Here is a 22,414-nt window from a genome sequence, read left to right as displayed (position 1 = left end):
TTTCCAATACAGATAGTCCCTCCACTTGCCATTTATTCATCAATAAAATATTTGGGAAGTGGATCTTATTAAAGCTGGAATATTTGCCGCCATTATTTCTTCTCTAGAACTGACACTTCATATGTCAGTTCCATTTAATGTTTGTAACACGTGGAGTCTCCCGATTGTTTATGCAACTTTTCAGTGCTTTTTAAGGTTTTTTACGGCTTCATCAATTACGAAGAGACTACTTCTATCATGACGTTTCCATCATTACACCTTTTCCTTTGACGGTTGCTTCCAAGTATAAATATAACTTTTCGTCTTTGTCTTTCTCATAAAAAGTTTTAGAATATTCAATTCTAGTTTTCTTCTTCCTCGTACTACTATGTCTTCTTCAAACCCTAACCCTCGAATAGTCCCCATTGTTGATAACCTTCCTCTTGCTCCTGTTAGAAGTAGGAGAGGAGGAAGACTTCGTAATTTAAGGTCTTCATCGTCACGAGGCCCTTCTATTCATTCAGTGAGTTCTACTCGACCTTCTAGAACTAGAGGTTCTCTTTCACAGAGGACTTCGTCTAGAAATAAAGACTCTAATGAACCTCTTCATGAGCCTTTGGTAGACAAAATTGTCCCTGCTGAATTATCTTTTTATACTGATAGAGAGTCAATTAGAAACCAAGTTTCTTCTATGTCTTCTTTAGATCGTGCTGATATTTACCCATCTCAAATCACTGAAGGTCTGATCTCTGTTGTTCGTAGGGATTGCCACTGGAGGTATGATTTCCCCATTATAATTCCCAATGAAACCAAAGGATTATATCTTACTTGACTAGGTTTTCTTTCGTATATACATACCTTTTACACTAAATTTCAAGTCCCCTATTGATCCTGTTATCATTGAATTCTGCCATTTTTTCAACGTTTGTTTAGGACAAATTGGCCTCATCATGTGGAGGGTTGTTGCTTGCTCGAGGCATTTAGACAATATGGCTAGTTTGCCTTTTACCTTCTTTCATCTGATTCATCTCTACTCTCCTAAACGTTTCCGCCAAGGTGTTTTTACTTTAGTAGCGAGAAGTAAGAGAGTACTGGTTAGCCCCGAGGATGATAAAGACTGTGGCTGGTATACCAGGTTTGTTTCCACCCCCACTGTTGGTCTAGTGGGTCAAGAAAATGTTCCATTTTCTGAAAAGTGGAATTTTGCATGTAATTTTTCTTTTTATAACTTTTTCTACCTTTTCCTCAATTTTGCTTGCTACCATTTTAACTTTTTCCTCTTTTTCAACAACCATAGGAACTGTTGATGAGATTCCCAATTTCCGTGGTTGGGTAGGAAAACTATTGAATATTGCTCCGACGGAAGGTAGATCTTGGAAAAACCTTTCACATTGGTTTGGTTGGAAAGTGAAGACTCATGGTAAATGCTTTTTCTCTTATATCCTTCGTACTTTCATTCTTTTTTCCTTTGGAATTTGTTTTGATCCTTCTTCTTATCAGGATTTCCTATTCGTGGTATAAGTGCTGATGCTGTCGTAGCTTCTAAAGTTTCTTTTGAAAGAGCTCAAGAGATAATCTTGGGTTCTTCGTCAAAAAGGAAGGCTACTTCAGTCCAAGATTCTGAAGAGGAGGAGGAACAAGATGAGGGTTCTTTGATAAAAAGTCCACGAGCCAAAAGACGTGTCTTTTCAGACGATGAAGCATCTCCTCTCCATTCTGTTCCCATTACCGAGCCTATTGAAGCCACCAGGGTGATCTCCAATAATGACACTCCCACAGCTGCTCGTGACTCTGACGATCAGCTTTTTGCTCATGGGATTGATAGTGACAATTTGGGTTTAGTTTCTGACAAAGTGCCCCTTGCCTCATTTCCATGCCTGCTCCTATGATGTCTTTTTTACCAATTGTAACTGCTTCCATTGCTGCTCCACCCCAAGTTGTTTCAACTCCTTCCACAGTTCCCCCTACAACTTTCCATCATACTGAGGTTGGTTCCTCAAGTGGAAGTGGAGCTATGAAGTAAGTTATCATCGAGGTTCCTGCCGATGGTAACCTTTTGAGAAAATCAGGTCGGGCTGATGTGTGGTTGAAACCTCTGATTAGTCCAGTTGAGAAATCCAAGCTTGAGAGTCACAACTCTTTAACTTGGATGAATGACATAATGCAGTCATCATTAAAGGTATTCCTTTTATTAAGGTTCTTACCCTTTTTAGATCAATCTTGTTGGCACAGGGATGATGAAGAGGGTTTCCCACATGGAGCAGTTAATGCATGATTATCAAATTGAAGCGGACAACTGGAGAGAACAATATGAAAGCCTTCAAATTGATATGGAAGTGTTAGAAGAGAGCACGTGCACCTTAGAGCAACAATTGAAGGTTTTGACTTTAGAGTTAGCAATTGAGAAGGCTTCCTCAAATCAAGCTAACAAGGACAAGAATCTCCTTGAAACATCTTTTTCTGAGCAACTCTCCAAGGCGAGTGAAGAGATCAAACAACGGAAGACTTTGCTAAGTGAGAAAGAAGTTTATGCCGGTGAACTTGTGCAAACACTTACTCAGATCCAAGAAGATCTCCGTGAGTCTTCTGATAAGGTCCGTTTTTTAGAAAGTTCACGTGCTCCTCTTCAAGCTTCTTATGATTATGCCTTGGCTGATAATGAAAAGATCAAAAATGAGATTGATCAATGAGAGAGAGATTACGAGATTCTTGAGGACAAGACTGCTATTGAACTGAGTTGGGCAATTTTGAACACACGCCACGATACCCTTGTGGAGGCTAGCCAAGAGGGTTTTAACTTGGATGCTGAGTTAGTAAAGATAAAAGAGACTATTGAAAAGACTCAGCAAGGCCAAGACTTTCCTTCTCCCATGGCTGATACTCCCGAGCACGTTGAAGATGATATGAGTACAGTGAATGCTCCAATTCCTTCAAGTCAACTCGAACCTTCTACTACTAGTGACACTGCTTTAGATCCTTCTTCAGCCTCTCAGTGAAAGCTTATGAAATGTGACTTCTTTTATTTTTCTTTTTGATGGAATGTGGTTTTAACCCTCAGTCCCATTTGAGGGTTTAGTCTTTTGAAAATGAAACGTCCCCAGACCTTTTCAGGGTCATTTTGTATAAATGACAATCAATTTATGACTAGGTTCATACTTAGTCTAAACTTTTAATATTAAAAAGTTTTTCTTTTAACTTAGTTATCTTGAGCTTCTATTTTGCTCGTTCTTGCCTTTATACTCAAGGATTTGTTAGTTAATTCGTGGGTTTATGTTTTACCCTTTTTGCATTTTTTTATAAAATGCTTTATTAACTTCATGAATGTCTGAATCAAACATGAATTTTATAAAAGAGGGCCCTTTATACTCGACACTTAATGAAGAAGACGTCTCAACTTCATAATGATGTAAATATACGAAAAAGAAATAGGAACACACGTGTTTCTTGAAATAACTTTGATAAAGTTTTCATCAGAACTTTGTCAAGTTTAAGTAACATCTTACATGTATTTAAATATCTTCTATAACTTTTCGTAACTATTTTGATTACAACAGATTTGCAAAAAAGGAAAAAAAAATCCAAGGTTTTTTTGTTTAACCCATGACTAAACATTGCCTTTAACATAGATATCATAAGATTGTTAAATCCGTATGAGGGTTTTTTGACTGGCTTGTGTTATTGGCTCGGGACTTTGCTCTGCATTTTTGATGAGTTGACTTTTGGGCTTTACTTGAATTTAACTTGCATTCAATCTTCTTTGCCTTCTTTATCCATATGTCCTATATATATTGTATAGTACCCCAAGTGTTTGAGCTTTGAAGTATGAAATCTCGAGCACTTGATTACTCCTATCACGCGGTCATTTTCCTGAAAAGGAAAATATACGGGACTCGGAGGTACGTTTTTAGATGAAAACTGCTTAACCCGTTTGAATTTCTATCAGAATAGTTGTAACCCTAGACCGGGAATTTATATTTTCCACGTGTCTTGCAGGTCGTGATTCATCACTTAGTATGGGTTAGTTTTTTGCCTATCATCTAAAATCACTAGTAAAATTTTAACAATTCAAAAATAAAATTTTAAAATGAGGGTACCTACCCATGGATACTTCTTTTCCTTAGAAATAGTATCTCTTCAGATGAACAACATTCCAATGTGAAGGTAAAATCTTGCCATCCATTGTTTCCAGCTCGTATGCTCATTTTCCTACGATACCGTGAATCTTATAAGGTTCTTCCCAAGTTGGACTTAACTTTTCCGCGTTAGCTGCTCTCATGGATTGAAAAACCTTCTTGAGTACGACGTCCCCATTCTTGAAGTATCTTAGGCGAGCTTTCCGATTATAGTATCGTTCCATAACTTGTTTTTGTGCTGCCATCCTTATTAATGCAGCTTCCCTTCTTTCTTCAAGTAAATCTAGGTTTATTTGCATTTCCTCTTCATTAGATTCCTCAGTTGCTTGTGTATATCTTGTGCTTGGCTCCCCTATCTCGATTGGGATCAAGGCTTCAGCTTTATATACAAGTGAGAACGGTGTTTCTCCCGTACTTATTTTTGCGGTTTTGCGGTGAGCCCATAAAATACCCGGTAACACCTCTGGCCAATTGCCTTTGGATTCCTCCAATCTTTTCTTCAAATTGTTAATAATGACTTTATTCATTGATTTAGCTTGTCCATTGTTAACCGGATGGTAAGGTGTTGAAGTAATTCTTTTAATCTGCCAACTCTGAAAAAATTTTGTGATTTGTGCGCCTATAAATTGCGGGCCGTTATCACATACGATTTCTTTTGGTACGCCGAATCGACATATGATATTTCGCCAAATGAAATCTCTAACCTCTTTTTCTCATACCTGTTTAAAAGCACCTGCTTCTACCCACTTAGTAAAGTAATCAATAAGTACTAACAAAAATCTTACCTTGACTTTTGCTTATGGTAGTGGATCCACGATATCCATCCCCTACTTCATAAAAGGCCACAGTGCAATGACCGGATGTAATAACTCTGCAGGTCTATGCATATTGTTACCGCATCTTTGGCACTTGTCACATTTAGCTACAAAATTTTCTTCTTCTTCTTCCATTTTGGGCCAATAATAGCCTGCTCTAATCATGGTTTTCACTAAAGATCTTCCTCCTGCGTGATTTCCACAATGCCCCTCGTGTATTTCTCTCATCACATAATCTGTTTGAGAAGATCCGGTGCATATTGCTAGGGGAACACCGAACATTTTATGATAAAGATTGCCTTGCTTTAAACAGTACCGAGCAGTTTTTTACGAATCGCGTGAGCCTTCTTCTTATCTTCAGGGACAATTCCATACTACAAAAAAGTAACAACCTCGTTCCTCCAATCCCAAGTTAATTTATTGAAATTTACCTCATTTTTGTCTTGATCAAGTACTGAATGGAATAAATGAATTATAGAAGCATTTTCATCATTTGTCACTTCCGCTGCAGATGCAAGATTAGCTAACACCTGTGACTTTATTGCAGTTCTAAGTTAATATGTGATGTCATATTCACTTAATTCTAGGTTATTGCATTTTCTTCTGGTTCTTGAATGGAATCGGGCCTCGAGTCTACATCCGTCCGCCCGTGTTCAGTTGAGGCTTGTGTTGCAGCATCCTCAACTAAATTCTGTAACTGCTAATTTTCTTCATTTTTTGGGCTTGAATCTGCTACAGAGTTGATGCTTCTAGATGTCTATTGATCACCACAGATTTGACGTATCCCCCATTGTGAAGGGAATTTAATAACTTGATGGCACAACATCCATTTCGTGGATCCATGGTCTATCATATTATAAGTCATATCCATCTCTACCACCTGAAATTTCGTATGTTTGAGAACTCCTTCTGCGAATGTTGTAAGTATTACCTCCCTTTTTGTTACGACGCTTGAATTGTCAAAGCCAGATAAAGTATGCGCCTTGGGTACTAGCTTATCTTCACCTTGCATCTCGTTTAATACTCTTAGCAAAATGATGTTCACGGAGCTACCTAGATCAATCAAAACTCGTTTCACGTTAGTGTCATGTACAACTAGAGATATTACCAGTGCATCGTTGTGTGGAGTTAGCACGCCGTCTGCATCTGCATCATCAAATGTAATACTTTTTTCTTCCAAAACATGTCGGACCCGCTTCCTGTGTGTAATTGTGACCTTTGAAACTTTCTTGGCTGCCGTGTATGTCACGCCTTTAATTTCTTCTCCTCCGCTTATAACGTTGACGGTCCTTTTTGGAGAAGGAGGTTTAGGGGGCTCTTGCCTGTTCTTCATGTATGCTTGTTTACCTTTTTCACTAAACAATTCAGTAAGATATCCTTGTTTTAATAAATGGTCAACTTCACCTTGCGACAATCTACAATCTGCCGTTTTGCGACCATGATCATTATGAAACTCGCACCAGAAATCAGGATTTCGTCTATTTGGATTTGATCTCATTTCTTTTGGCCACTGCACCTTATCACCCATGCTTCTTAATACTGCTACTAATTCTGATGTGCTGACATTGAAATTGTAACCGCCAAATTTTTCCTTCATCGCGTCTCTCGTGCGTTTCGCTCTTTCCCAAACCTTGACGATGAGCCCAGCTCTCTATCTCTCGATATATGATCATACCTTGGATTGTCCTACTTTGAATGTGAGTCTCTTTCTGCTGTACCCATGTAAGGCTCATACTTATTTTTACCGGACCTTTTTTCAGTTTCAGCACGTCTCGAACTTACCCTCTCCTTTTTTTGAGACCGGGAGATGGTATCTTCTTCTATCCTCAGCTTCGTGCTATATCTATTGTAAATATCATTCCAAGTTGTCGCTGGGAATTCGCGTAGACTTTCCTTGAGTCATCTCGTGGCTTCTGAACTTTTCTCATTTAAATTACTGGCAAAAGCCATAGCTGCCCAGTTATCAGGTACGCGTGGTAACACCATCCTTTCACGCTGGAATCTGTCCACGAATTCTCTAAATAGCTCTGAATCTCCTTGATTTTTTTTGAAAATATATTTCATTCTTTTTTCGAATTTTTGAGCTCCCGAATGCACTTTGATAAATGAATATGCAAGTTCAGCAAAAGAATTTATAGAATTTTCGAGCAAAAGAGAATACCATGTTAATGCTCCCTTAGTGAGTGTTTCACCGAATTTTTTGACCAACACTGATTCAATTTATTGTTTGGTTAAATCGTTGCCCTTCACACCAGTTATGAATGCAGTCACGTGGTCTCTTGGATTAGTTGTGCCATCGTATTTTGGAATATCGGGCATCTTGAATTTCTTCGGAATCGACAGAGGAGCAGCACTGGGCTTTCAAGGTTGTTGTGAATATTTATCCATATCTATTCCATTGATTACAGGTGGTACTCTAGGTATTTGCTCTATGCGATCGCTTTGCTCCTTGAGCTGTTTCTGCAAGGTTAATACTAAATTTTGTAAATCAGAATTAACTATGTTACCTGGTTCTCCATCATGAGACTCGCTGGGAGTTCCACCACTGCCTGAATTAACGAGTCCAGAACGTGAGTTTTCCAAAGTATTATTATTCGGAGTTGGTGTTGGAGGTGCAACCGACAACTGACTGGTAAAAGCCTGGAGAGCGTTATTGACCTATTGAGCAATTAATTTCTTCAGCGTCATCAAGTGCTTGTTCGTTCGCAACTCTGCCATTTTGATTTGCTTCAGATCCGTCTAGAGTCCCCTCTCGTGACTGTCGCTGAGAATGTTGTGGCGAAGGAGGCGGGGTTCTGTCATCCGCATCATTCACTTGATGATGTGGATCTTGAGGTGGTAAATTGTGTTGGTTATTGTCGTTGACATTCGACATAGTCATTTTTGATGAAAGAATTGATTTGGAAAGCAGACGATTATCAGATTCCCGATAACGGAACCAATTTGTTTAACCAAAAATAGGGATTTCGGTCAAAGCTTAATATTAGAAGAACTCGGGTTATTAATAATTAAATATAAGTAGAAAATATTGATGTAAATAACAACTGAACAGAAAGCAAAGTAAATCAGTATATTTTGATAGTATTTTGTATCCTTACAAATGTTCAGCCCTCAACTTTTATAGTTGTCTCTAAGTAATACATTTTGTTTCTCTCATAATAGAGTCTTTATGGACAATTAATGACATTTAATGTAACGTTACTATTGGTAATCATAACTGATTCAATACAGATTCCATAACGTTTTCCATAATTAATGCCTATTAATTACCGATAATACGTATCTATACCCTTTGCTATTTAGGTTCATTCTTTTGATATGACTTCTGAATATCAATAGGTTCGAGTGCCTTTCCTTTTTGTCTTCCTTGAATCTCTGTTCGTATCTGCTGAAGCTCGTACCTCTTCAACTATCCTTTGCCAACTATCATTCTTTTACCAGTCCACATGTCATGACATGTCAACTAATAATTAATTCTGTATATGAACTTAATTTTTTCCAATACACAAAGTTATAAAGATTACTTAGGGAGCAACTTGTGGCAAATAGATAGCTTACACCTGTGCGAATCATTTTCAAAGTGAATTTTGGGAGGTTGTTCTCTCAAAATAATGTTGAAATTATTTGAAGCGTTGACTCTAATCTTGCATTCTCTTATACCGTTTCTAAAACGGTTAATTGCTCATATTTGTCTATGGATGTAGCTGTAACGACATAACTACATAATATTTTGTGTCTCCTTTGGTGTATTTCTATTTGTTGCTTGGTAAGAAACAAGCTCTAGAAATGGAGGAACTCATTGTATGGAGCATTTCCTCCTTAAATTGGCCCAACGCAACGCGAATTTTAAATTAGTCGGAGCAATGCTTTTCAGATGCCAAATGGTTATTTAAAAAAAAAAGCGAATTGCAGCTCTTGCTCTACGCGTACTTAATCTTTTTTGTCAACCATTCTTTGGTGTGCTAGCTTGGCCAAGCTGACTCTAGCTATGTCTCATATGATTCGCCAACCTCGTTGCCTCTGGCTAGGGGTGTAAAACGGGCGGGTCGGATTGGATATGTAGTAAAACAATAACGGGAAAATAGCAATTACACTGCAATAATATTTATTGTAAGTAGATATACGAATTAACTTGAGTCGTGCTGGGCATAGTCCTAAAAAACTATTTCAGCAGTGTGACATGTTTCCCCAGGATTAAACAAGCTTACCTCTATTTTATTTAGTGGATACAGGAATCAGCAAAATATTTATATTACAATAATCCAACAAGATTGAAAAGAGAATAAAGACAAAAAAAAATTATAAGTAAATTGGAAATAAGAGAAGCTAGGCGAGAAAGAGAAGAAAGCTAAGTAGAAAGAGTTTTTTGTTTCTGATGATGGAGAATTGTATAACCAATGGTGGCTATTTATAGTAGTAATTGCATGGAACTTTGTTGTGCAGGGCAAGAAAGTGGCTGATGGATTTTGCCACTTTTTACACTTCTTTTGCCACTTAACATAGCCGTCTAGAAGGGCTAAGATATTTGTCCAAAGAGCTTTAAAATATTGCCACTAGATATGAACTGGTCGAAAACGGGTAATTCAAAAAATAAATAAATTATCCGGCCCGATCCGTATTTGAGACGGATAAAAAATGGGTTATCCGGCGGATAATATGGATATTCATATTATGCATCACTTCTTGAATATGATCACTTATGGAAGAATTCATAGTCTCTCAAACTTGAGGAACCCCCAATTTGAGGCTTTACAAATGTAAAAGTTAAACAAATTAGTTATCCATTTGGTTAACCATTTTCTAAGTGGATAATATGGTTCTTATCCATATTCGACCCGTTTCTAAAAAGTTCATTATCCAACCCATTTTTTAATGGATAATATAGGTGGATAACTGTTTTCTTTTAATCATTTTGCCACCCCTACCTCTGGCTATAGGTTATGCTATGTATTCCAATATAAATCAAAAGAAACTCCAATTAGAAAGTTGTCACTAACTTTATTCATATTTTTTTCTTTACCCAGAAATGGTGGGTGCGAACTCCACTCATGTGAGTTTGTTCATATTACCAGTCTCAATCTCGGGTAAAGGAGGATATGTGAGGTAATTTGACAACCGGCATAAAACTAGTTAATTTACGACGAATCCTCACTATACAGAAATTGTAATATTGGAATCAAAACGAGAGTACATGAAGCGAAATGGACATTGAGAATTCATACAGTCAATTCCAACTTGCTTAGGATTGAGGCATAGTTATTGTAGCCGGTGGGTGTGGGGTTTGAGAGGGGCGGAGCTTAGATGAAGCAAAATATTGGTCAATTCTGAGATGTAGAACAATAACTGAAAAGAAAGTTTATTCAAATTCTGACGGAATAGCAATGCAAACAACCATGGAGTATGCCAACTTCACAAGGAAGTAAAACAAGTCACGTTAACATACATGTCTTTTAATTGATTTCAAGACTTGAGCTAGCTTTAACATCTGCGAGGAACATCAATTTTGCATTGCTTAGGCAGTTTCATAGCAGCTGCAGGATCGATCCCAAGTTGGCCAAGTTCAGATTTCTTGTTGCACATACAACGCAAATCGGCTTTGTGCAGAGCTGCACAACAATCTGCTGTTGGTGGCGGAGGTTTCTGGCCCATGACTGCTGGTAGACATTCCGCGAGCTCATTAATTGTGACCCTGCAAATAGTTTTCGGAGTTCCAGCATTCGCCATATCAATGTACACTGTCATCAGTGCAAAAAACAACAAGGTCAACCATACTTTGGCCATTTTTGCTAAGTGCAGTTTGCTAGGCTTGTTACTAGGCAATGGTTTTTATATAAGTAACAAAGGATTGGAATGTGACAAGATCTGTGGTTGTTTATTCTCACTTTCGGTGACTGTATCTCATGTGAATCCAGCATGTGATTTCAGGGTCACGGACATTGGACCTTTTCCACACAAAACAGAACATTGACAATTTACTAATCTGGTGTCTGTAGCTTTCATCAAATTTTGAGATTGAGCCATGTGCATACTATTTGCAACTAATTTTCACCATATGAAAAATAAACTACAATCACAAAATAAGAGAAAAATATTTTTACTAATCAATTGTGAGTACAATTCTGCTTCTCCCTTGATTCTTCTCTCCTGATTATCTCCGTGATTCGAGGGCTGAAGCCGCGTATGTCTCGAATGTTGGATGATGCAGACTTTCTGGGATGTATTTGATCTCCAACTTCTTGAACTATTTGATTGTTAAGAAGTATCCGGCCATATTTTGATTTCTTTGTGAATACCCCAATAGTTTATGAGATTTTGAGACACCTCTTCAAGGGAATATGTGTCCCTTAATTTATATAGGTGCGAGTTAGGGTTTAGGATAGAGTAACCTCCAAGAAACCCTAATAAACTCCTAGAATTTCAAGAGTCCTCTAAAATTATATGGACAGTGATCGGAAGGAAGAGTGGATTAAGTGATGAAAACCTCCTCTTAAACCTTATACGGGAAAAAAAAAAAGGAACATGGGAGTTTTAAATGGTGCTGGGAGTTAACTGTTAGTCTGTTACAAATATTAAGAGAACTGTCGTGAATATTGTCAAATTAAAGGACAATAATATATTAATATGCCGCTCCACTACGGAAGCTATCCACCTTATTAGGAGGTTGGTGGAACAGTACAGGAATAAGAAGAAGGATCTGCACATGATGTTTACTGACTTGGAGAAAGCGTATGACAAGATCCCAAGGGAGGTGCTCTGGAGATGTCTTGAGGCAAAGGGCGTGCCGGTAGCCTACATAAGAGCGATTAAGGACATGTATGATGGAGCTAAGACTAAGGTTAGGACTGTGGGAGGCAACTCAGAGCATTTCCCGGTTGTTATGGGATTACATCAAGGCTCTACGCTTAGCCCGTTCTTATTTGCCTTGGTGATAGATGCACTGACACACCATATTCAAGGGGATGTGCCATGATGTATGTTATTTGCTGATGACATAGTTCTAATTGATGAGACGAGGGTCGGTGTTAACGAGAGGTTGGAGGTTTCGAAACAGACCCTCGAGTCTAAGGGTTTCAAATTGAGCAAGTCTAAGACAGAGTACCTGGAGTGCAAGTTTAGCGCTTAGTCGAGGGAAGTAGGCAGAGACGTGAGGCTTGGATCACAGGTCATCCCCAAGAGAAATAGCTTCAAGTACCTTGGGTCGGTGATTCAGGGGGACAGAGAGATCGACGAGGACGTCACTCATTGTATAGGGGCGGGCTGGATGAAATGGAGGCTTGCATCTGGAGTCCTGTGTGACAAGAAAGTGCCATCGATACTCAAAGGTAAGTTTTATAGAGCTGTGGTTAGACCGGCCATGTTGTATGGGGCGGAGTGTTGGTCGATTAAGAACTCCCATATCCAGATGATAAATGTAGCAAAGATAAGCATGCTGAGGTGGATGTGCGGGCACACTAGGATAGACAAGATTAAGAATGAAGATATTCGGAAGAAGGTGGACGTGACCCCTGTAGATGACAAGATGCGGGAAGCGAGACTCAAATGGTTCGGGCACGTGCGGAAGAGAAGCCTTGATGCTCCGGTGAGGAGGAGGTGTGAGCGGTTGGCCGTGGTGGGTACGAGAAGAGGTAAATGGCGGCCTAAGAAGTATTGAGGAGAGGTGATCAGGCAGGACATGGTACGACTGCAGATTTCCGAGGACATGACTCTTGATAGCAAGGTCTGGAGGTCAAGCATCAGGGTTGTAGGTTAGGGGGTAGTAGAGCTTTCCTTACTTCATACCCGGGGTGAGGCAAGGTTGGATTAGGGTTAATCTTAGATGGCTTGCAGTTTATGTTGAGACCACACTATCTTTGCTGTTCATCTTAGCTCCGGGCCTTAGATACTGATTAATGTTATTGCATGTCATTTATCTTTTGGTTGTTATGCTTCTGTTACTATTACAGTTTCTATTGGAGTTACTAATGAATTGTCTTTTCTTATTTTTTATTTCCGTCTTTCTGAGCCGAGGGTCTATCGGAAACAGCATCTCTGCCGTATCGGGGTACGGGTAAGGTCTGGGTACACATTACCCTCTCCAGACCCCACTTTGTGGGATTTTAGTGGGTAGTTGTTATTATTGTTGTTGTTATTAAGACAGTCTAAATTTGAGTATCTACCAGAGGTTATGGTTAAATTTTAGAGACAATTGATAAGTTTACTCCACTTAATAATGATTTATAACTGGAAATAGGTTTCAATCCTCAGATAACAGCAACAACAATGACGAGCCAGTAAAATTTCACTAGTGGGATATGGAGCGGGTAGTGTGTACGCAGACCTTACCCCTACCCCGAAGGAGTAAAGAGGCTATTTCCGAAAGACCTTCGGCTAAAAAATAAAAAAAGACAAAAAAAGACAATATCAGTACCACCCCAGAAATCATAGGAAAAGTAACAACATGGGAACCAGAAGATAGATGCAAAGCAAAAGCGATAACCAGTAAATTAACCCGGTACTCCGAGAAACAAAAGAGTAGTAAGACACAACATTGCCACTAGCTATCTCACTAGCCTCACAGAGGTATGAAGTAAGTAAAATACAACTACCTCCTAGCCTACAAGATATATGACTTTTCTTCATTTGAAAACTAACAATGTAAAAATAAGGTTATTTCGCCACCTTTTACAAAAGATAATAAGTAACCTATTTCAAAAATGCTGGATAAAAATCGACTAGCCCATAAACGAGATACCAAAATGCTATTTAGTCTTATAAAACCACTAGGGTATTTTCAATCTTCTCCTCTACTACAGAAACGTTTGGAAGCATACACAAAAACCATAAATGGGCAACACTAACAAGCTTCACATCGTTTCATGAACTCAAATCTTAAGATACATCATATGCAAGCATAAACTGAGGCTTTTATATATATACAGAACATAAACAAGGCAGCAGCAGCATCTTAAATGTACAACCCAACAAAACATAGTATGGCAGGTTGATAATCATATTTACATTTCTGTAACTGCCTATGAACACCAATCCTATTTCAAAAGGCATATTAAGCTACAAATTAGAACTCTGCAAATAACCCATAGAACAAATTCTACCAATAATTTACCTTCGAGCAAAACTTACAAAACCTAAACAAGTGAAGGAGAATGCAGCTGAACTTTCCTCCAGGAATTGGGCTAAATCATGTTAAAGACAAAACAAGTTAGCATCAGCACCATTACCTGCAAATAGAAATGGTTTCTTAATACTCTGCCGTAGATAATCTCATGCAAGTGGATATACAAGTTTACATCACAAATCACATGAGACAACAACAACAACGATCCAGTAAAATCCCACAAGTGGGGTCTGGAGAGGGTAGTATGTACGCAGACTTTACCCCTACCCCAAAGGAGTAGAGAGGCTGTTTCCCGAAGACCCTCGGCTCAAGATAATAAGAAAAACAAAAAGGAGAGAATATTAGTTTCACCACAGAGATCATAAGAAAAATAGGAACATAAAATGCAGAAGGAAAAATGCAAAACAAAAATGATGGCTAGTAAATAGGTCCTGCACCGAAAAGAGAAAATAGTAAGACACTGCAACGCCCCTAGCTATTTCAGACAAAAACCCTACCAGACCAGGCTCACAACAGTACAAGGTAACGCAAGACTCAGCTACCTCCTAGCCTACAACCGTAATACTCGACCTCCATAACTTCCTATCAAGTGTCATGTCCTCGGAAATCTGAAGCATCGCCATATCCTGCCTGATCACTTCTCCCCAATACTTCTTAGGCCGCCCTCTACCTCTTCTCGTTCCCTCCACAACCAGCCGCTTACACCTCCTTACTGGAGCATCTGGGCTTCTCCTCTGTACATGTCCGAACCATCTGAGCCTCGTTTCCCGCATCTTGTCATCAATGGGAGCCACGTGCACTTTCTCCCGAATATCATCATTTCTAATCTTGTCCATCCTAGTGTGCCCGCACATCCACCTAAACATCCTCATTTCTGCTACTTTCATCTTTTGGATATGTGAGTTCTTAACAAGCCAACACTCAGCCCTATATATCATCGCCGGTCTAACCACCGCTTTATAGAACTTACCTTTGAGTATCGTTGGCACTCTCTTGTCACACAAAACTCCGGATGCTAACCTCCACTTCATCCATCCTACCCCAATACGATGTGCGACATCCTCATCGATCTCCCCTCCCCCGTGGATAACCGAACCAAGGTACTTGAAACTGCCTCTACTTGGGATAACCTGTGATTCAAGCCTCACATCCACACCCACTTCCCCCGGCTCAGTGCTGAACTTACACTCCAGGTATTCCGTCTTCGTTCTGCTCAGCTTGAAACCTTTAGACTCAAGAGTCTGTCTCCAAACTTCTAGTCTCCCGTTAACCCCGGCTCGTGACTCATCAATCAGAACTATGTCATCGGCAAATAGCATGCACCATGACACCTCCCCTTGAATATGGTTTGTTAATGCATCCATCACCAGGGCGAATAAGAACGGACTGAGCGCAGAGCCTTGGTGTAACCCCATTTCACATGAGAGCAACCACAAATAACAAAAGAAAAATTGATAGTAATGGATAACATAACCATAACCGAGAAATATGAACACTATTATTATGAAATATAAACTACATATGACAAGCCCAATAATTTTTAAAACTAAAAGCAGCAAGTTCAGCTAAACAGAACAATATGAAATAGAATAACTAAAAAAAAGGGCAAGCATGAGAAGAACCTAAACCCAACTTTCCTGGATATAGCCTTTACATTGTCAAACTACAGTTGCTCACTCTGCCCATTATGTCATTATGTGCTCAACCAATTAGGCATTAATTATGAGGATATTTCTAATAGAATCATGATCTTGAAAGATTGTAGGTGATCAATAAAAAGAATTTGCTAATATAGAAGTGACAAAAAGAGATATACATAGAGAAAAAAGATACAATAAGACGTAATAGAAGGAAGCTCAAAAATTTACATATTCAAGATATGCATTTTTGTAGCTACAGTTGTTGAAGTTCTTTACAGTCTTTATACACTACAAACATGATACCCAAAAGTGGTGCAATATTTACAAGATGAATTTCAGAATATTTTCTTTTTGGTTTTTCAGATTATGATTCTGTAAGCCATTGCCATTGTGATAGACACATACAGCCTTTTGAATTGTAAATTTGAAATAGTACTCTTTAATTGTCTTTTGTAGACCTAGTATCAACTCCATTGCCTTTTAAAAAAAAATAAAAATTCCATTGATCTTTATCTGACTCAGCTTATTCTTTTTGTTACCTTGAAAGGTTTGGAATACATAGTGAGACTGTGCTTAACAAAAAAAGCCTCACGACTGCACGTAAAACTTGCTTAATTATTAGTAGTTTGATATATAATTACAAAATCTTTAAAGAAAATGGAACCCCTTTAGAAACAAATTGCTCCACATCAAGTAATAAAAGGGATCATGAAGAAAACTACATACGCTATGTTAACCAGTCAGATCAGTGGTCACGATTTCTTAAAAAGGTGATGTCTTGCCAACATCTCCTGTATGCCAAGTGCAGAAATACTTTCACATCCTAGAAGGTCTTGCAATTTTGCGTCACACCGTATGACCATCGCATTCAAAGGGTCCTGGAAGTTGGGAAAATAAATTACGGTAATGAAATTCTCAAACATATACTGTAAGGGAATTCGAAGAAGCAAGAAGCAGGTTGCAAAATAATCTCATGAATTACACAAAAGGAAAAAAGCAAGAACAAGAGATTGATAACTAATGATCTGCTCAAGAAAGTAGTAGTTGTGGGGGAACAATTGATCTATCATTTGATCTTACAACTCAAGGAAAACTAAAAGAGAATAAACATAATACAACGGGAATCCAACACCAATAGTTGAATATTTCCAACATACAATTGGGTAATTCAACATAGTTGCATAGCTTTTTTTTGAGAAGTAACATTTGCAATAGAAGTATTGATGCATATATTGATAAAAAGATGAAAATAACGCAGTGGAAATCATTCATCACATGCTATAGACCTGCAATTATTAGCATGGCGGCAGATATTTCACAAGATAAACACAACCACAAATTCAAAGCATATGCAGGGGAAACAGTAACCCAAATTTTTATTAGGACAGTTCCTAATGATTAACATTAAACTACTCTCTTGATGCAGATTATGAATGTCTGTAATCATGAATGCTTGTTTGATGAATTACATGTGCAGATGAAGTAAGACATCAGGTACATACTTGAGGGAAATACTTTCCTTAAATTTAGCTGAGTTCTCATAATATGTATAAACTGAAACTAATCATGAAATGTTTACTTGGCTAGCTTTGCGGAGAGCAATGTGAACTAAAGCGTAAATAGGTTACTACTCTACTTAAAGTTAGCTAAGTACTCATAATGTGTGTAAACTGAAACTAATCATGAAATTGCAGTAAAAAGGCAGACTACTGGACAAACTAATATAGACTGGAAATGTTCACTTGGCCACCCACCTCAAGATGATTCACCTTTATATACTCCCAGACCTGCCTCAAAACCTCTGCTTGTGTCATCTCCCTTTCTGAAGTACCCAAAAAGTTTGCAAGTGCTTCTGATATTATCACAACTGGAGCAGCTTCCTCGCTTTTACTACCAGATTCCACCTCAGTCTTTACTCTTTTAGGGTTCTGGGCAGTCTGCTCTGTACATGTCATAACCAATTGACAGTTCTATTTAAGGGTCAGAAAGACCAGACAAAAAACAGAGAGAAAACAATTGCTGGTGGAATCATACTTGAAGGTTCGAGAGTGACTATATGTTTAGCTAGCAGTCTATTCATCTTGAACATATCGGTACAATCCGTATCAAATACCAAACGCAGCTCATCGTTGCAGATAATCTTCCTTTTGTTATTTGGATCTTGAAGATTATGTTTCCTTATGTATGCCCACAGCTGCTTGACTATCTGAGTTCGGAATGGAAAAGTTTAAGCAGAAAAAGTAGAAACCATCTTTAACCAAAAAGATCAACAAGAAGAAAGGAAAGGTCGCAATCTGAACATCGAAACCTCAGTTCTCGGCAAAGTTGCCTGGCCAACAATGGTTTGGAGCTCAGGAGAGACACCACAGAGTTTGTTTAATCCACCAGGGCCACCTCTTCTTTTCTTTCCACTTTGACCACTAAAGTACAAGACAAAATCACTCATTAAACCTATCAGCAGTAAACTCTCAGAATAAAGCATTAATTAATTTAACATAATGCAGCAGCAGACAAATATTACACAGTGAAGTTGCACCAGAATTTTCGGTTACAACCTATATGGTCAGGAGGGTGCAAAAAGAAGCTTCCATTACAAGTATTTTCCATGAAAGTTGGTGCGCATACTACAAGATAATGATGGTGTTACACGTCACCAGTTTTCTTCATTTATTGGCACCTTCATCAAGACTTCAATTATTAGAACCTTACTATCTTGCTGGTAACGGCCTATATCTCCACCACCACTCCCCCACCCCACCCCAACGGCAGAAAAAGAAAAAGAAAAAGAAAAGGAAAGGGAGAAAAAAACATGGAGAATAAATCTTTTGGAAACAAGCCCTTTTCAGTATTTTATCCATGATTATTGATAATAATTTATTCAACTCAAAGACCACGAGTAAAAGAATTACAAACAAAAATAATTTTAGCTGACTGCAAAAGAAAAAGATACTTTAAATTAGTTTGATTTCCCCAATTTTGACAGCAGATAGACTACCTACATGTTACAGCAGCTTAAGGAGATACATATGTCAAAACTCATGCTTTCATCACATCTATCTGTTTAGCTGACCTACCAAAAATAATCTATCTGTTTAAGTCGACCAATGAAATTCTACAATATAGTAGCATTGAAATTTCAGCTGGTAATCAATTAACTTATCCTTTGCCGATTAAAAAAAAATCAGTTCATTTAAGATGCCATTTTTTGTTTGATGTGAGATATCGTGGACAATAAATTTACTCACTGTAAGAAACTTCTTCCATATGTAACAAGTGTTTGTCATGATTTTTCGCTTAAGTAATATATTAAAGCTTTTAAAATCATCAATAACACGGCTGATATTTACGCTAGCACCCATTCAAGATGGCCTAAACTGATGCATACACTCAACTCCAAACCAACAAAATCCCCACAAACTTTGTTCCTATATTACCTTCCATGCATTGGGTACAAGTAAGGACCATTTCATTCTTAAATTGCAATGACTGGAAAAAAGATGAGCTTTTCCTAAGTTCTACCTTACAACCTCAAACTGGTAAAAATATCAGAAAAAAGTAAAGTAATCCTCTTAAATGCAAGCAGTTAGTGCCCAACATAATTCAACCAAGACTTCAGCCTAACGTGGTTCTTTAGAAGAGACATAGAAATCAACTAAAGCTGAAATTCATTTGGCGAGAAGATGAGGGGAACTTTGTCTAACATGCAAAAGAAGTTCCACTACCTCACCAAACTAAGAATCTTTCCAATTTGTGTGAAATTCTTTACTTTTTAGTCAACCCAAAATAATGAGACACACAAATGTTTAAACCACAAGTTCCAAAAGTCTTTCTTTTCTTCGTTAAACTTTACGTCCAATCAAACATCATCACATAAATTTAGGACTGAGGGAGTACTAGAATTTATTTTATTATTTTAAAAAGAAAGAGTACCCACTAACCTCTCTTTTGGGGGTTCAGAAGCAGCTGCCACTGCAGGAGCCGCCGCGGCATGTGCAGTGGGAAAAGGCTCAGACTTGGAAACCGATTGTGGCAGGTGGTGATGGGGTGAAGGTGGGGGTGGGCGGAAGGAGTAATCGTGGGGACGATGGGACACACCAGAATCAGGAGGGTAGGCTTGGAAATTGGGGCGATGGGAATGGAGGGAAAAGTGGTGATTTTGATGGAGGAGAGGAGGCTGAGCGTGGTGGCGATTGAAGAGGTCTTGGATGTTAGCACGAATGAAATCAACTTTGTGAGAGAGGTCATATCCGCCAAGCTTGGACTGAAGCTGCTGAAGAATGCCGGTGAATGTTGGGTTTGGGTTAGGGTTTGGTTCCCAGAAGAGAGACTCCAATGCTCGAGCTATGTCCTCATCGGAAACCGCCATTGTTGTCCCTCTCTCGCTCATGAGTACTACTACTATTATCCTCAGTTGCTTACCGGCCCCGTTTCTCCCTAACTGAAATTAACGGTTTCTTTCTCTGTCCGTCTCTCTCTGGCAGCTCTTTAATTTACCTCTTCACCCCACCCCCCTCCCCCCATAACCCACCACTCTCTCTCTCTCTAAAAAACAGATGCTTTTCATTCTCACTCTTGTTGATTTTGAATGACCAAATTACCCTTTCTGATTGCCCTTTTGAGTCGCCGTTAGGGGTCGTTTGGTAGGATGTATAAGAATAGTGCAGAATAAGATGTATTAGTAATGCAAGTAATAGTTATCCAGATATTATTTCTTATCTACTGTTTGGTGTGATGTATTAAAAATTATAATGCACTGCATAATTTTTAAGAAAAATAGTTGTTTAGAAAAATGCTCTCCATATTCTCTAGCTTTAATGGACTTAAGGATAATTTTGTCTTTAACCATACTGATGCATGCATTAATTGCCTTGGTATTACTAAGGTCAAGATTTTCTATGCATTACTTATACATAGGATAATGCCAACTATGATGTATAAGTTATACACATGTTGAAAAAAATATACCAAACAAGGTATTAGTAATGCATAGAGCTAATGCTTGCATTATTTTTTTTTTATAATACCTCCTATCAAACGACCCCTTAGTGTCACGTCCTTAGTCTACAACTAAGGAGTCGTTTGGTAGCCGGTTAGGGAGAAAGTTATTCATGTATTAGGGATAACATAACTTATACCATGTTTGGTAGGCATTAGTTATTTTGTACAAAATTCAGCATAACTAATACTCCCCCCGTTTCAATTTATGTGAACCTATTCCCTTTTTAGTACGTGCCAAAAAAAATGATATCTTTCTATATTTGGAAAGAATTTACCTTTATGCATTGATTTATAGCAACACAAAATATATGTGTCTCATTTTACACCACAAGTTCAAAAGTCTTCACTCTTTTCTCTTGATCTCCGTGCCCAGTCAAATAGATTCACATAAATTGAAACAGAGGGAGTATCGTGTTTGGTTGACATTTTACAATTCCACATAAATAATACATGTATAAGTTATGAGTCAATCTGTGTATTATTTTATGCGGGGGGAGAAGATGGAATAACTAATACATATATTAATAATACATGGATAAAATACTAAAATGATAAATTTACCCCTATCAATTTACCACAAATCATTGCCATTTTCTCCAACAAACTTTACACTGTTCGTTTTCTCCAGCAAATAACAATCTTGTGCTATGATGTTTTTGAATTACTAAATAAAGTGTGTAACAATATAGCAAAAAATTCAACCAAAACCCAAGAAAGAATTATATACACTACAATTAGCATGGCCCTATTTTTTTTTGAATTTCACGTGCATTACTCAAGGACTAATGATAGAAACTATGCGTCCACCAGACTGTAACCATATTCTCTATCAATTCCCACTGTAAGCAACAGACTATAAAGCCAACAAGTATAGGGAATCAGGTTCTCTAATTATTCCCACAGTAGCTCGACAGTAAATAAAAAACACAGAGATTTTTACGTGAAAAAATCCCACTCAAGGGGACAAAAATCACGACCTACACTTATAGACTTTCAACTTCACTAACTTGTAATCTCACTATTACAAGCCACTTTGTAATGACTCTATTACAAATACTTCAACTTAACTAACTTGTGATACTCTTACCACAAGACACTTTGTCACTCTCTAGTTACAAAGACTTTAACTTAACTAACTTGTGATACTCTTACCACAAGCCACTTTGTCACTTTCTAGTTACAAAGACTTTAACTTAACTAACTTGTGATACTCTTACCACAATCCACTTTATCACTCTCTAGTTACAAAGACTTTAACTTATGACTAACTCTAGTCACAACACAAACTTAGAGGGTTTGTGATTTTGGGTTTCCTAAAACACAGCTTCTAAGAAAGCAAGATAGGAGTTACAAATGAAGAACAAATAACAAAGACTCAACAAACCTAAGGACTTAAGATATCTTCAATCTTGGATCCGATCTTTGAGGTTGCAATAACTTTGTTCTTGAGAGAGGTTGTGGCAAGCACTTGAGATAATATCTTCTTTTGATTTTTGCACGTGTTCGAGTCAATGTCTTGTGTTGTGCACTAGGTTTATACTACAAAAGACATCACTATGGTGATGTCAATTCTTGGTTAGTACATGCCTTTTCCTAATGGGAAGTGACTGCTGCACTATCTGATGCACTATCGTGTGTACAGTTGCAGGCAGTCACTTTCTGCAGTTGCTTTCCAGCTATATAGTTGACTTATACTTCTGTCAGGGGAACACTAAGGGATCAGGTCCCTAATCT

The 22,414-nt window shown here is 38.1% G+C and overlaps 1 protein-coding gene across 2 annotated transcripts; it reads right to left on the bottom strand.

The window, feature by feature from the left end:
* Positions 1 to 10,259: 10,259 nt before the first annotated feature.
* On the bottom strand, positions 10,260 to 20,259 carry LOC104240060 (uncharacterized). Of its 2 annotated transcripts, XR_011401096.1 has the most exons (7): positions 19,621 to 20,200; positions 17,991 to 18,102; positions 17,717 to 17,888; positions 17,437 to 17,624; positions 16,409 to 16,560; positions 14,031 to 14,145; positions 10,260 to 13,294 (listed from the first exon to the last, which is right to left on the bottom strand). XR_011401096.1 is itself a non-coding variant. In XM_070150972.1 (6 exons), the coding sequence occupies exons 1-5, from the start codon at positions 20,067 to 20,069 to the stop codon at positions 16,435 to 16,437; spliced, it is 1,047 nt and encodes a 348-aa protein (XP_070007073.1). In that variant the 5' UTR covers positions 20,070 to 20,259; the 3' UTR covers positions 13,811 to 14,145; positions 16,409 to 16,434. The 2 variants fall into 2 exon arrangements, 1 of the variants encoding a protein (XP_070007073.1); XM_070150972.1 differs by lacking the exon at positions 10,260 to 13,294 and having other exon boundaries at positions 13,811 to 14,145; positions 19,621 to 20,259.
* Positions 20,260 to 22,414: the final 2,155 nt, after the last annotated feature.

This window comes from Nicotiana sylvestris, chromosome 7, assembly GCF_000393655.2.
Source record: "Nicotiana sylvestris chromosome 7, ASM39365v2, whole genome shotgun sequence".
Classification (NCBI taxonomy): domain Eukaryota; kingdom Viridiplantae; phylum Streptophyta; class Magnoliopsida; order Solanales; family Solanaceae; genus Nicotiana; species Nicotiana sylvestris.
This window is presented reverse-complemented; position numbering and strand designations above follow the sequence as displayed.